The following is a 15928-nucleotide window of genomic DNA, read 5'->3' as shown; positions in this document are numbered from 1 at the left end:
TTACAATCAAGTAAACCTCTTTTCCTCATAATATTCCTCATTCTGCACTCTGCCAAAACACTTCCATTCAGCTTCACAATTCTACCGTGGCTCTTTATATAGTCATTGCATTGGCCACACACTCTCTTTGGCACTAATGTCATTGACTATACATCACAATATGATTATGGCTCTTGGAACATGGAATGTCAGAACTCTTCTGGACTTAAATGGTAACAGAGAGACTGAAGAGCAGATCTTATCACCCTTGAACTAGCTAGATGAGATACAGACATTGCTACCATAAGTGAAGCCAGACCATCGTGTGAAAGATGAATCAGTGACAAGTTCTGGAAAGGATGCAGGTAAATGCTGTGATGTAAGATTTGCAGAAAAAACAATAATACTGAAACAACATTGTTTCTTCAAATTCATCTCACTGGAGATAATTTTGTCAACCTCATCTCTGCCTATGCTTCCACAGTTTGGGGATACTGGGTGTAAGTGCAACTCTGAGATAAAGAGGTAGCACATTGTCTTATTTGTTTCTTTAAAATTTGTACAGTAATGACAATTACAACAATAACAATTACAATGTTGCAAACAGTCTCATAATAAAAAGTACTCACAACATATACAAAAGCAACACTTTTTACAGTATCCATATTTATTTAATTTGTTTATAAAATAAATGAACTTTCTGGTTCATATGTACATACTAGTAAAATATATTTGTCAGTACACATCTTTGGCAAAAACACCACTATTTCATATGACACTATCAATATCTGGAGATCAAAATCTCTATTTTCTTTCACATTAGATCAGCCAAATTGCACACACACTTTCATTTGCCACACACATTTAACACCACACATCAACACTGCTGTCTTAAAAGACATAAAGCTAAAGGTAACACAGGATGAACATTTTGTCAGGAACATAGTTGTGTGAAAAATTTCTTTGGACTTGCTTGGCTGGTATTTGGGCCCAGGACTGGCAATGGCCTAGAGCAGAATCTTCACTTTTTCCCACTGAGGCATCAGTGAGAAACTTTTGTCACAAACATTCCTGTTGTGGGTCTTCACTTTCATGTTTGTCACTATTTTGAGATAAGTCTTTAACCGTTTCTGAAGTGAGAGAAGATTCATTTATAGTTGGCACTTGGGTTTCGTCTGCTGCAGAAACTTGTTCTTCTTCATCTGGTGTTTGCCTCCCAGCTGACTGACAAGCATTATGCTCTTCGGCAGTTTCTGTTTTCTCTGAAATGTCATCAGAGGGAAGTGTTGTTGTACTCTCCGTGACACTGTGTGAGGAGATCTAAAAGAACAAATATGACCTATGAATTGAAGATTAAATCCTGCAATAAAGCTCTGTGTTAAGCTATGTATTAGTTACATCCAAAACAGACAATTTCTGGAAGTTCAGTTATGCATCTGTCAGTGCCTCAACTATCTGGTGAATAAATACTTTTACTCCTGCTATTATTTTTGTGCGATCCACAAATTTTCAGTAATTTACTGTATGAGAGTGGCAGTCAAATGAAAACCAAACACATGCTATCATGGGACCATGGAATGGTTCCATTAAAAAATAATCACTAGATGCATTGAGACATTTATCCTATTGGGAGATGAGATGATCAATTCCCGTTTCATAGAATGGCCACAAAGAATTCGTTTAACTTTACACAGAACATTATCAGCTATCCATATACAAGTAACCTGTTACAAACTTCTGTGCCAAAATACGAAACTCCATTATGAACCCCAGATAGGAATGTGGAAATGAAACCAAGTAATGTACTTGTGAATTTTATACTTAACTTAAACTTTTTCTTAACAACACAAATTTATCATTATGGAATAAATGTAAAAATCCCTGGGTCTCAAAGAGAGATCTGCAAGATGTTCTGTTATCAACTTTACACAGTATTCTTACTGACTTCACCTGTAGAGAAAATACTTTTTTGCCCATTGCCATGATAAGATTATGCCCTAAGACAGTTTCATGTGAAGGTATGCTATTGATCTTCTCTGCAGGTCAGCACAGACCCACAGTCTCCTATGTGTAAAGCAGAAAGAATGAGCTTTTTGATTAACTTATCCTCATGTCGATGCCACCTCATTTAATTATATATCTGGATGACCAGGAACTTGGCACATGAAGCTATCTCTATTTATCATATCTGTAAGTTAAATTGTTTTAAGAGTTAAACTGTTCACTGTGATCTGGTGAAAATAGCCTCGGCAACAACCCATACCAATGTTGGGCTGGTGCCTGCTTTCATGCAGCATGATCAGCCCCATTTGAACCACTCTGTCAGGAGGGTAAATATGGAGTTGGATTGGTTCCTGTTGAGGCTATTGATAGGGGGGATTTCACAAGGCATGGCCTACATCTCAATAGGAAATGGAAGGCTAAACTGGCAGGGTTGTTAGCGAAATCTATAAGGTGGGACACCACTACTCATGGATGTACCTCTTTTTTAGGTTAATATCAGTGTCCAATGAGAAGTTCAGGCAGGTAGGTGCTAAAGAGGTCCAAAACTCACAAAATTCTCACAACAGGAAAGTAAATAATAATTTTACCATATTTAACCAAAATATTGGTGGATTAAAGAAAAAGTAGATTCTCAGAAAAGTAAAGTAAAAAATAATGTTACCATTTTCCACCAAAATATTCCTGGATTGAAGAATAAAGTAGATGAGCTCCTGGTTTGTTTAGATCACATTGAATCTGATAATGTAATAGATATACTATGCCTGTCTGAGCATCACATTGTGTCTGATATGGAGAAGGTAAATATCAGTGGTTATAAACTAGCTACACATATGAGTAGAGAGAATAAGGTGGGAGGAGGAGTTGCCATATATGTCAAAAGTTATCACTGTGTAGAAAGCTTAGATACAAAAAAGCTTTGCCTTGAGCAACATATAGAAGCATGTGCCTGTCAACTTAAACTGAAGGAGGGCTCTTTTATAACTGTAACAGTATATAGGTCCCCTTCAGGAAACTTTCATTTATTCCTGGGAAACTTGGATGCCTTGTTGTGCTATCTGTCAGATAGGGGAAAGCAAATTATTATTTGTGGGGACTTCAATGTTGATTCACTGAAAGAGTGTAATAGGGAGAATGACCTGGAAGTCTTGCTCGGTTCTTTCAATTTGACATCTGTCATTAATTTTCTTACTCGGATAGTAAAGGACAGCAGCACATTGATAACACTTTTATAGACCAAGATAGGTTTAAAAACATAAATTCTTGTCCTGTTGAGAATGAGCTTTCTGATCATGGTGCTCAGCTAGTTACAGTATATGACATAGCTCCATTCAGTAATTCAAAACTACCCTCCAAAGTTGTGCGTTCAATTAATGAGTCAACAATTAGAAATTTCAGAGAAAATCTTCAGCAGCTAGACTGGGATGAGGTGTACAAGGAACCCGATGCTAATTAAAAATATAACTTGTTTCATGATACACTTGTAAGAGAATTTGAAAACTGTTTCCCCAAGAAAGTAGTTAAATATAATTATAAGAAACCATGCAAAAAAACCTTGGCTTACTAAAGGAATAAACATATCTTGTAACCACAAAAGGGAACTGTATCTAACAACAAGAAAGAGTAATGACCCAGAAACAGCCAAATATTATAAACACTACTGTGCTACATTAAGAAAGGTTATTAAAAAGTCCAAAAGCAAGTGCACCATGTCTGAGATTAATACCTCTGATAGCAAAATCAAAACAATTTGGAATATTATTACAAGGGAGACAGGGCAACCAAGAGTACAGGATGATGGCATCACCATCAAAGTGAATAGAAACTTGATAAACTACAATCTGGAAGTTGAAAACATTTTGAATAATCATTTTTTAAATGTTGTAGAGAAAATAGGATCTAAATGTTCATTAGAAGAAACAAGGCAGTTAATGGAAGAGGCCTTACCCACACCATTTGATACAATTGAAATTCCACCCACCTCTCCTCCTGAAATTAGGAAGATAATAAACACTCACAAGAATAAAAGCTCACATGGAATTGATGGCATTTCCAGCATGATAATAAAAGCTTGTTCCCAAGAAATAAGTGGAATTCTTAGCCACATATGTAATAGCTCTCTGAAGCAGAGTATTTTTCCAGATAGACTGAAGTATACCATTGTTAAACCACTGCATAAAAAAGGGGATACATCTGATGTTAACAACTACCGCCCAATCTCTCTTCAGCAGCTAGACTCTTGATAAAGTAATGCATTGTAGAGTAGCTTCACACCTTTGTAAAAATAATGTTTTAACAAAATGTCAGTTTGGTTTCCAGAAGGGTTTTTCAACAGAAAATGCTATATAACCTTTCACTAATGAAATATTAAATGCTCTGAGTAACCAGAAGTCACCTACTGGGATTTTTTTGTGATCTACCAAAGGCTTTTTATTGTGTAAATCATGGAATACTTCTAGATAAGCTCAAGTACTGTGGTATGAATGGGACAGTGCTCAAATGGTTTAAATCATACCTAACTGGAAGAGTGCAGAAAGTTGAAATAAGCAGTTCACATAATAAAAAATAAAAAAAAAAAATTAAAAAAAAACTGGTGATTTCTCAAACTGGGGAACAATCAAGAATGGGGTGCCGCAAGGTTCGGTCTTGGGTCCTCTGCTGTTCTTAATATATATTAATGACTTGCCATTCTATATTCACGAAGATGCAAAGCTGGTACTTTTTGCCGCTGATACAAGTATAGCTATCACACCCAACAAACAAGAATTAACTGGTGAAATTGTAAACGATGTTTTTCAGAAAATCATTAAGAAGTTCTCTGCAAATGGGCTCTCATTAAACTTTGACAAAACACGGTATATACAGTTCCACACAATAAATGGAATGACACCATTAATAAAAATAGACTTCGATCAGAAATCGGTAGCTAAGGTAGAATATTCAAAATTTCTAGGTGTATGCTTTGACGAGGGGTTGAACTGGAAAAGAAACACTGAGGATTTGCTGAAACGTTTGAGTTGAGCTACTTATGCTATTAGGGTCATTGCAAATTTTGGCGATATACATCTGAGTAAATTAGCTTACCACGCCTATTTTCATTCTCTGCTTTCGTATGGCATCATATTCTGGGGTAACTCATCATTGAGTAAAAGAGTGTTCATTGCACAAAAGCGTGTAATCAGATTAATTGCTGGAGCTCATCCAAGATCATCCTGCAGACACTTATTTAAAGAGCTAGAGATCTTCTCTGTAGCCTCACAATATATATATGCACTTATGAAATTTGTTATTAACAATCCAAACGAATTCAAAAGTAATAGCAGTGTACATGGCTACAACACTAGGAGAAAGGATGATCTTCACAACTCAAGGTTAAATCTAACTTTGGCTCAGAAGGGGGTAAATTATGCTGCCACAAAAGTCTTTGATCACTTACCTAATAGCATCAGAGTCTGACAGATAGCCATATAGCATTTAAAAGGAAATTAAAAGAATTTCTTAATGGCAACTCCTTCTACTCATTAGATGAATTTTTGGATATATAGTAAGTGGGTAATTTCCCCAACCCCCACCAAAAATTAAAAATAGTAACTGTCATGTAATATTTTGTGTAATGTGTAATGAACATGACAAAATCGCGCCATGAAAGTATGAATATGTTGGAGAATTGGACGGAAGTGAAATGCAAAAGATGCAAACAGATAATACAAGATACAGAAAACGGTGAAAGAAACATAAATGTAGTGAGCGAAAATTACTTTCAAGCTCTTTTGACTATGGATTGTGACAGTGTTGTTAACAGTTCAAGAGTACCATGTGGAAAACCAAACAACTCTGTGAATGAGGTAAAACATGGAATATTTCAGCAGCAGTTAAGTAAAGGATCATATGCAAAACTGCTCACAAAAAATCTTAAACCGTTAAGCTGTTCCACTGAGACAATATCGACGTGTGTTAACAAAAAAGACATAATAAATAGTGCCAAACAAGACTTCGCTTACTGCAAAGGTAGGCAGAAAACAGGTAGTCTCGGAACAGCAAGTACTGGTAAAATTGAACTGTATGCCGACAGCCAAGGACGAAACATAGCCACTGAATTTCGGCGTACAAGCAGTCGGAATTTTAATTTTAACTGTACAATAAAACCAGGAGCAAAATTCAGTACTGCTACGTCAATGAGTCAAGAAAAAATTTCCCCATTGAGCAAAAAGGACTTTTCCATCTTCCTGGCGGGATCAAATGATGTCACTAGGAACGTAAAAAATGATCTCTCAATCTCGCTAAAAAGAAAACTGTATGAGCTGAGAGGAACAAATGGTATTGTTTTTTCAGTGCCACACCATTACGACTTGATAGAACGGTTCTGTGTAAATGAAGAAATTGAAACTGCAAATAAAGAGATGTAAAATATTTGCAAGCGGTTTGATAATGTAACATCTGTGAACATCAGCAATTTAGGGAAAAGAATTCATACAACACATGGTTCTCATCTAAATGCACTTGGAAAAAACTTAATAGTAACAAAAATTTTAGAACTAGTAAATAAAATCTCAAATGTGCAGTGTGATGATAGAAAAGTCATACCTCTCATGGACAGGAAGTGTGTGTTACCTGGAGACACAAATGTGAAATCTGCTGTCGGTGAAGCTACACCTCTCCAAGACAAATGTGAAATTTTATTAATGCAAGTGAACACTCCAAAAGTTAATAATTCACAGAGAGGCACAGCAGTTGTGGAACAACAAATACCAGAAATAAGTGAAACAACAGCAGCACCATCATTATCATCAGAAGCAACAGCAACAAGAACAGCAGCAGCAGTAGCAGAACCAACAACAACTAGAGCAGCAACACAGCAATGCTTAAGGAGGAGCCAAAGGAAAAATACATGTGTGTCATTCAGTGATAATTTTTTATGGTTTCAAGCCAAGAAGAAAATAAAAATGTGAAAAACCAGCCTGCTAACTCACGGATAAGTCACAACAACATCCTATTTTTAAACATTCAGGGTCTTGAAAGTAAAGTTGAAATTCTGGAGGAGTCATTGCCACAGAATAAGTATTTTTTCTTATGTCTATCAGAACATTGGCTTAAAACAGAACAAATACAATACTATGTACCAGAAGGTTATAAACATGGAAACAGTTTTGCAGATCTCAATACCGTAATGGTGGTACTGTTATCTATGTTTCAAATTAAATAGAGTGTAGAGCACTAGATCTTAGTTGGGCATGTGCAGAGAAACACTTTGAAATTACTGGGATCATATGTGATATACTGAAACTTATCATAGTATGTATTTACCATTCCCCTGACGTAGATGATAAAACTTTTTTAGATAATTTAGACAATGTACTCTGCTACATAACAAAATGGAAACAGTATGTAACTGTAATTGGGGGAGACTTTAATTCAAGCTTTGATGTAACATGTAACAAACCCAGTGTAAATAAGTTACTGAATATGCTAAGGCAGCACAACTTCCATCATGTAAATTCAGAACCAACAAGATTACAAGCATGCTCGGATAATGCTTTTGTCAACTGTGTTCGTGATATGTACTCCACCAAGGTAAACGAATTTGTTTTCTCAGACCACTCCATGTTAAAAGTAGAGTTAAGACATTTTATAAAAGGGGATGAGAGCAAGGCTGCACAAAAGTTAACAAAAACTAATACCTTGATATTAACAAAAGACAATCTCGTAAAACTAACACACCAGCCGAGCATAACAAACTGGGACAAATTATTTCAAAACTGTGATTCCAGTGCCCAAACAGTTTATGAAACATTCCACAATTACTTAACAGGCACTTTAAAAGCCCATATTGTTCAAAAGAAATATCATAAAACAAGAAAGGGTAAATTGTGGTACACCAAAGAACTGGAGAATATAAAAAATAAGCTACTGCTGTTGAAGCACCTTGCCAAAGTAAACAATTCTAATGAAATTAAGGATCTCGAAAAAACCACTAAGAAACTGTATAAGAAAGAGTTACAATTGGCAAAACAAAGATACAACACAAATATCATAAAAAATAGTAAAAACCAATGCAAAACAGCCTGGTGAGTAATTAATACTGTTAAAGGTGAAGTCAAAAACTTTGACAAGACAGTCCCAATACCAGCAAATACATTCAATAAATATTTTGTAAGCTGTGCTGATGATATAAAAAAGTTTATCACTAAACCCAATGTAACATGTATAGATTATCTTAAGAGAGTAAACCGAAATCATAATAGGGTCAGATCATCATTGAAACACTTTAAAGCGGTACGCCAACATGAAGTTCTTAAAATAGTCAAAGAAATGAAAAATTCATACAGTACTGATATTTTTAATATGTCACACAATCTGTTGAAAGAAATCATACATTACATTGCAGCACCATTAACATATTCTATAAACCTGTGTCTCATAGAAGGGGTTTTTCCTGATCCTCTGAAACTATCCAAGGTAACTCCAGTCTTTAAGAAGGGTATCAAATCAGATCCTGCAAACTACAGACCAATTTCATTAATTCCAGTACTAGGAAAAGTCTTTGAAGGCATAATATATCAGCAGATGTATGAGTACCTAGAACTAAATTGTATGTTAAATGCATCACAGTTTGGTTACAGAAAAGGAAGGTCAGCTATACATGCTATAGAGCTCTTAGAGACATTTTAGCAGCATTCGAGGACCATGCTCACACACAGATAACCGTATGTGATCTGAGCAAAGCTTTTGACTGTGTTGACCACTCACTTTTGCTCTCTAAACTTGAGTACTATGGAATGTGTGATAAAAGTTTAAAACTCATCAAATCATACCTCAATAAAAGGAAACAGGTGGTGAGTTCAGGAAGTTATCTGTCAAACACACTCAAGGTTCAACATGGAGTGCCACAGGGATCTAAATTGGGACCACTTCTTTTCCTTTTACACATAAATGACTTACCAGGAAATATAGATGGAAAGACATATATGTATGCAGATGATATGACTTTTCTATCTGTAAACCATGTACTCGATAATCTTGTAAGTGATATGAAATTGGCAAAAGAAAATGCAACATCATGGTTTAATGCAAATGGTCTACTATTAAATGAGAAAAAGACCCAGAATATGTGGTTCAGTCTATCAAAGACTACAAAAATAGAAAAACAAAATGCAAAGTTTTTAGGTATCATACTTGACAACAGTCTAACATGGAACTCTCATGTTGATCACATAGAGGTTAGGTTGTCAAGAGTTATATATTTGTTGAAGAGACTTGTGTGTTGTGCAACACTTGAGTACGTAAGGACAGCGTACTTTGCCTTTTTTCAATCTGTTTTAAGGTATGGGTTAATACTCCGGGGAAACAGCAGAAAAATAAATGAAATTATGATGGTCCAGAAGAAAGCAATCAGAGTAATGGCTAAGGTAGATAACAGAACACATTGTAAACCATTGTTCATTAAATATAGAATTTTAACAGTTATTAATTTATATATTCTTGACAGTGTTAACTACATACTTGCTGAACTACCTAATTTAAGTGTAACAATTCAGAGGCATGACTACTATACAAGAATTTGTACTTCTCTGCTGTTACCACAAAATAGATTAGCTAAAACTAACAATAGTCATAAGTATATGGCAATTAAAATATATAACAAATTGTCTAAAAATGCATCAATCAAGCCTGACAAATTATTTAAAGAAAATGTACATAAATTCTTGTTAACTAATCCATTCTTTCATTAGAAGAATTTTTAGAAATGCCCAATATCAACTTAAATATGTAAAAATTTATTTTGTAAAATTAATAGGCTAAGTGAAGTGACGAAGTCTATGGCATGTAATAATGCTGAATGACCAATAAAGAATCTGAAGCTGAATCTGTATAGGCACCTTTTATTAACCTGACACATTCCACATCATTGCGAAGTGTTGTATTCATGATCTATGGAACAAGTACTAATCTAATCTAATCTGTGAATTAGCTGTAAACTTGTTACCATATTCTCGTGAGTGTCTCTAACATGACCGTGTTTGAGTTCTTTATCAAGGTACTTGTGCAACCATCATAACAAATTATGTTTTTGAAGAAAGTATGAATTAATGATGTAGAATGCAGATCGTTTAGGCTGATCAAGATGGAGTGGAACTAGCACTGAACTTTATGGATATATCATTATTAATGTTTCTCCCACTTCAACTCTAGTCGTGTCCTGTTGTGTAATCTGTAAATATGGCATCATCCATGCAAGATGAATGGCATTAATGCCTTAATATTTTAGTAGCCCTACTAGAGTTATGTTGTTGTTGTTGGTGGTGGTCTTCAGTCCAGAGACTGGTTTGATGCGGCCTTCCATGCTACTCTATCCTGTGCAAGCCTCTTCAGCTCCAAATAACTACTGAAACCTACATTCTCCTGAATCTGCTTAGCATATTCATCTCTTGGTCTCCCTCTATGATTTTTAACCTTCACACTTCCCTCCAGTACTAAATTGGTGATCCCTTGATGCCTCAGAATGTGTCCTGGCAACCGATCCCTTCTTCTAGTCAAGTTGTGTTCAACAAATTCCTCTTCCCTTCAATTCTGTTCAGTACCTCACCAGAAATTGCTGGCAGAGTGATTTTCTTTTTTAATTGTATCCACACAGAGTTTATGAGGTTGCAGGTTGCAGTCTATGTAGAGAAGCCATTTACAAAACTAAAACTTGATAATGTAGGTAGTAGGATGACATTTCTACAATTACAAGCCACTCCTTTATCTCTACTTATGTAAATGAGTGTTACTACCACGTACTTAAGTCTTTCAGGAATTTTATCTTTACTCATCATGTTCATTCAGCTGAGAAGCTACTCTTTAACAATAAGGCAAGCTGGAAGAAGCATGTGAATTACATTAAAAGTGCCACCATGAAAAGTTTATTTTTTTTGTATGACCAGCTAGTATGGTACTTTACTCAGTATGATGCATATATAAATAATTGTTTCAAATTAATAGACTTAGGACAGTATTTTCACAACAGTTCAGTTTTGCAAAGTAATATATGATCCAGCTTGAGGAGTATTCAGAAGAAATGCTGCTGGATTTGAAGTGAGATCAGTCATCACTGACTGTAAAAATGGGTGGTGAACTCTGTGTACGTGTAGATAATGTGTGTGAAAAATTGGAAGCAGCTCATGATAAGGAAAATCTGTCATCTTCTCCTCAGTTTTATCCATCTGCTCATTCACAAGTAACAAGAAATTAGATTTCAGATCTCTTATGCCTGTCACAAAGTTTCCTGAAATCAGGGAGCATTGACTGACGTAACATACACTCAACATCGTCAACAGATGACTTTTTGTGTCTTCATTTCATTTCTTTTTTTTCCATTTCAGTAAGTTTTCCATTTTGAACTTTGGCCTGTATCATCAGCATACAAAAAAGATAAACCTAGGGCAGCTGTGTACTCTGCATAGCAGGCTACAGCATGTAGCAACAGCCTTGCATGTGGCACATAGCAGCCAACCTCATCACAGATAATCTCCAACGTATCTTATTTATTTACTCAAGAATGGAACGAGGTATCACTCTCCCTCCACCCTTAAAAGCAATTCTGATATATTAGCTATATTTTGAATGTAGTACTCTGTGACCTGAAGCCTACCAGTAGTGCACTGGCCAGTGACTTCACCTTCAGTGCGAACTTCTTAAAAAATACCAAGTGATTTACTTAATTGCAAACTACCATAATAACTAGGTACAATAATGAAAAGAAATCCAGTACATTATCAAGATGTGATATCGGACTATAAGATTTTTTTTTAAGAATAACTTCAAAACCAAATGTGAAAGACAGCATAGCAGAGAATATGTGAATCCCAAAATAGTGGCTTTTAATACTTTATGTGAAAAGTAAAGTTTTATTGAGAAATTAACTTCATCTACATAAAACATTTTTTTAGGCATGTCAGATGAAATTTCCCTCACCATGTACTGTACAATGCAAATTGCAAGGAGGCACTGCATACTGTGTTGCGCCAGGGGATATGACAGAGGTATGTGTTGGTCTTATCACTGTCGTTACAGTGTGAACCAGTTAAGTTGCTTCAACTATGTTTCTACAAGCTCCACTGATGCAAGTTGCTTTTGCATCATATGTAGAGTTGCATCGTATATAGTGTAGCCTCAGTGTGAACTGTGCCTTAGAAGAGCAGCTGAATGGAGTGGATGTGCCTTGGAAAGAGGTTATAAGATGATGAACGACAACAACAAAAGTTAAACAAGGGTAATGGAATGTACTTAAAAAAACTAAACTCCTCCCAAATGGGTCACAAAAGCCCAACGGTACTGACCGGCCGCTGTCTCATCCTCAGCTCATAGGTGTCACTGGATGTGGATATGGAGGGGCATACGGTCAGCTCGCCGCAGTTTCCGAGACCAGAGTAATGGAATGAAGTTGAATTAAATAAGGCCATGCTAACACAATTAGCTTCAGAAATGACATGCTGAAAGTAGCAGAGTTTTTCTGCTTGGGTAGCAGAACACCTTATGATATCTGAAGTAAAGAGAATATAAAACACAGACTGGCAATACACAGAAGGGCTTTTCTGATAGTATTTTTCTGGAGTGCAGCATTATACAGAAGCAAAAAATGAACAATAAAGAGCTCAGGCCAGAAGAGGACTGAAGATTTTGAAATATGGTGCTACAAAAGAATTCTGAAGATTAGACGGGTTGATCAGATAATCAATGAAGAAGTGCTGAATCAAGGGGTTGGGATGAGGGGGGAGGGACTAAAATTATAGAGAGAGACCAGGATTTGACTTCAGTAAGCAGGTTCAGGAGGATGTAACCAATCTTCAGATTGGAAACCACATCATAATAAACCATAATCAATTGGAAAGAATTTTGAGCAGACACAAAGGAAACACTGGAACTACCAAAAAAATATACTATATTCTTCCAAAGCAGTTGGAAGTAAACTGCACCTTAATGCACTCCTTGTCTGGGGCACCCTTCTGGGGCAGCTGTTTGCAGGCGGGGTCCACAGAGATGCCAGGCACCAGCTTGAGGCAGCAGTGTCTCTCGATGCAGCCCTGGCCACGACACTGTACCAGGCAGCTTTTCTCTTCGATGCTTGGCAGTGCAATAATGTTGGTGTCATTGTCAGTCTGTCAGACAGAAAGAAGATCACTGTTACTACTATAAAACTGCAAAATTTTCTTAAAATTCTTTTCTTAAAACTTCCATGCAGCTGTGGTCAATGTGTAAATCTATTCACAGACATTTATTCCCACCAATTGGAGATGTCTTCAGAGGTGAAGGACTGGAAACTGAGTAGAAATCTCTCAGCTCTTCAACCATTGGAATTCCTTGCCATGCAAAATCAGCATTTATGTTTTATTTAACTTTAAGTACACTTTCTTTCTGTCAAAATCATTAAATGTTTATACACTTCTTTTTACCTCTCTATGAAAGCTCACAAAACAATGCAACGTGTTCACTAAAATATTAGCTTCTAAAAATTTTGTTTCGTGTGTTCACATTGTAAAGTGTGTTTTGCTATGTAAACCTTATCTGGTTGTCTTGCAGCCTGGAAGTTATAAGTAATTACTGGCCATGAAATCCATCATTCTGTTATATATTTGAAATTTTAACATAGAGTGCCAACATACCTCAAAAAATTCTGGTTGGATCGTCACTTGAGTTATCCCTTGTTCTTCAAAGAAGTCAATTATTTTTTGAGATTTCTTGGCATAATCCTGCAAATAAATATCAAGTGAATACAGAACAAATAGTTTTTCTATAAATAGTTTTTTTTGTTAGTCTGAAAGAAATATTAAATTTCATTGGCAACTAGTCGATCCCCATCTCTTGGGCATTATGAAGTAACAACACAAGAAAGTTGTACTATATGTTCCCAAGTCTCAGCACGCCATGATACATACAGTGGTGTGGAAAGACCAACATGTAACTGAATCCCATATTCAATCAAGCGCTGAATTCCATAGTCTCAAGGAGAACTTTCAGGGATGTACTATGAGTGAAGGTATACATAAACCAAACACAAGTGAGTCACAGAGACTTAATCTGTGTACTGTAGGCCCTATTAATAATATAACCTATCACTATACTGCTTAATGTTGTCACTGGTTATTACAGCAAAATTTAATCCGTCTAATTAGTAATGAAGTTTATACTTGGGGGAAAAAAAAATGCTGCATCCTCCCCACACACACACACACACACACACACACACACACACACACACACACACACACACACACACAGAGAGAGAGAGAGAGAGAGAGAGAGCAGTCTCAGGCAACTGAAACCACACTGGTGGAAAGACGGCTGTGTAGTGCTGGAATGGGAACAGGGACGGGGCTGGATGGGTGAGGACAGTGACTGACAAAGATTGAGGCCAGGAGGGTTACAGGTACATAGGATGTATTGCAGGGAAAGTTCCCACCTGTACAATTCAGAAAAGCTGGTGTTGGTGGGCAGGATCCATGTGCACATGCTGTGAAATGAAGGATGTCATGTTTGGCAGTGTGCTTAAAATAGATCAAAATATGTACTGGAATGCAAACACATATAAAGCGCAAGTCAATTCAGTCTATTAGCTGACAGCCAGCGATTGAAAGAAGATTGTGGCTGCACTCTGAAGACTGTCCTTGCTTTTTATGGAGCTTTATTGGGATGAAAGGTCAAAACAATATCACTCATTGTAATGCAGTTCTGTAACCTGATGTAAAGAATGCTTAAGTGGGTGAATTACTAAATATTTTGCTGAAAATTTATTCTTTGTGTAAAAATCATCTGTCTTCTACATCGAGCTACTGATCTGAAGTGGAAAGAAAACAATGAGTGTAAAAATAATTTACAAAATATTTCTAATGGATTATGCAGAGGAAAATTATTTTAATATTAAAAAAGGAAAAGGCACCCTAATGTTCTGCAGAATTATATTTATCTGGTCACGAAGCAGTTTTTGGCTTCTCATGTCATCTTCAGGTGACAATTATTTCATGTTGCTGTTTTTTTGTCCTATAATTTAGACTGGGAAAGTTATTATGTTCATGCGCAATCAAACTTTAGATAATGGTATGTGTGTCTCCGAATGACTACATCACAAGGGAAAGAATAACAACGCAACATGCAAAGAAAACACAGTAATGTGAAAGATGACATTCTATACAGCTAAAATGCCAGCACCATGGCTAAGGGTTTACTTCTTTACTGGATCAAGTATCTGTAGCTCCATTGCCTCCTGTCATACAAAAATCATGGCAGAGTTCCACCACTGCTAATGCAGAAAATGTTCTCTCATGTCTATACAGAAACACCTAAAAATCCATTATGTTGAATCAGCCACTTGGGCAGAAGAAATTATTACACATTGTTGCATTGCTGCATGAGTGAAATTGGTGTCTTCAGAATTCAAAGCTCTTCATGAGATGGGAATGTAATGAGATATTTTCAAATTGGAGGGATATCATTGGTAGTGCAGCTGAAAATTTACTGCAGTGTGCAGTTATGTGAGGTCAGATTGGTTCTTGACAATGGGATGGAAAATCCAGGAAGAGAGTGCTAATTAATGTGGGGAATGGGAAAGGAATCAGTTAGTCTTGACATACTTTTGCTTGTGACACCAGGTATAGGTACAGTGAGCCAGAATGAATGTACTACAACCATTCTGGCATTCAATCCACTATACAGGGTGTTACAAAAAGGTACGGCCAAACTTTCAGGAAACACTCCTCACACACAAATAAAGAAAAGATGTTATGTGGACATGTATCCGGAAACGCTTAATTTCCATGTTCGAGCTCATTTTAGTTTCATCAGTATGTACTGTACTTCCTCAATTCACCACCAGTTGGCCCAATTGAAGGAAGGTAATGTTGACTTCGGTGCTTGTGTTGACATGCGACTCATTGCTCTACAGTACTAGCATCAAGCACATCAGTACGTAGCATCA

At 36.4% G+C, this 15928-nt stretch overlaps 1 protein-coding gene across 3 annotated transcripts in view; it reads right to left on the bottom strand.

Annotated features, from left to right (window-relative positions):
• Positions 1–501: 501 nt before the first annotated feature.
• Positions 502–15928, bottom strand: part of LOC126094533 (zinc transporter 1) — a 679313-nt gene continuing 663886 nt past the window's right edge. For all 3 annotated transcript variants that reach the window (XM_049908954.1, XM_049908955.1, XM_049908956.1), the window contains 3 exons: positions 13620–13706; positions 12933–13115; positions 502–1299 (listed from right to left, as the gene is read on the bottom strand). In XM_049908954.1, the coding sequence (XP_049764911.1) occupies positions 1039–1299; positions 12933–13115; positions 13620–13706 (531 nt within the window). In that variant the 3' untranslated portion in view covers positions 502–1038. The remainder of the gene's footprint in view (positions 1300–12932; positions 13116–13619; positions 13707–15928) is intronic.

The sequence above is a fragment of the Schistocerca cancellata genome, chromosome 8, assembly GCF_023864275.1.
Source record: "Schistocerca cancellata isolate TAMUIC-IGC-003103 chromosome 8, iqSchCanc2.1, whole genome shotgun sequence".
Lineage (NCBI taxonomy): Eukaryota > Metazoa > Arthropoda > Insecta > Orthoptera > Acrididae > Schistocerca > Schistocerca cancellata.
The sequence above is the reverse complement of the archived record's forward strand: the minus strand, read 5'-3'. Positions and strand labels throughout refer to the sequence as shown.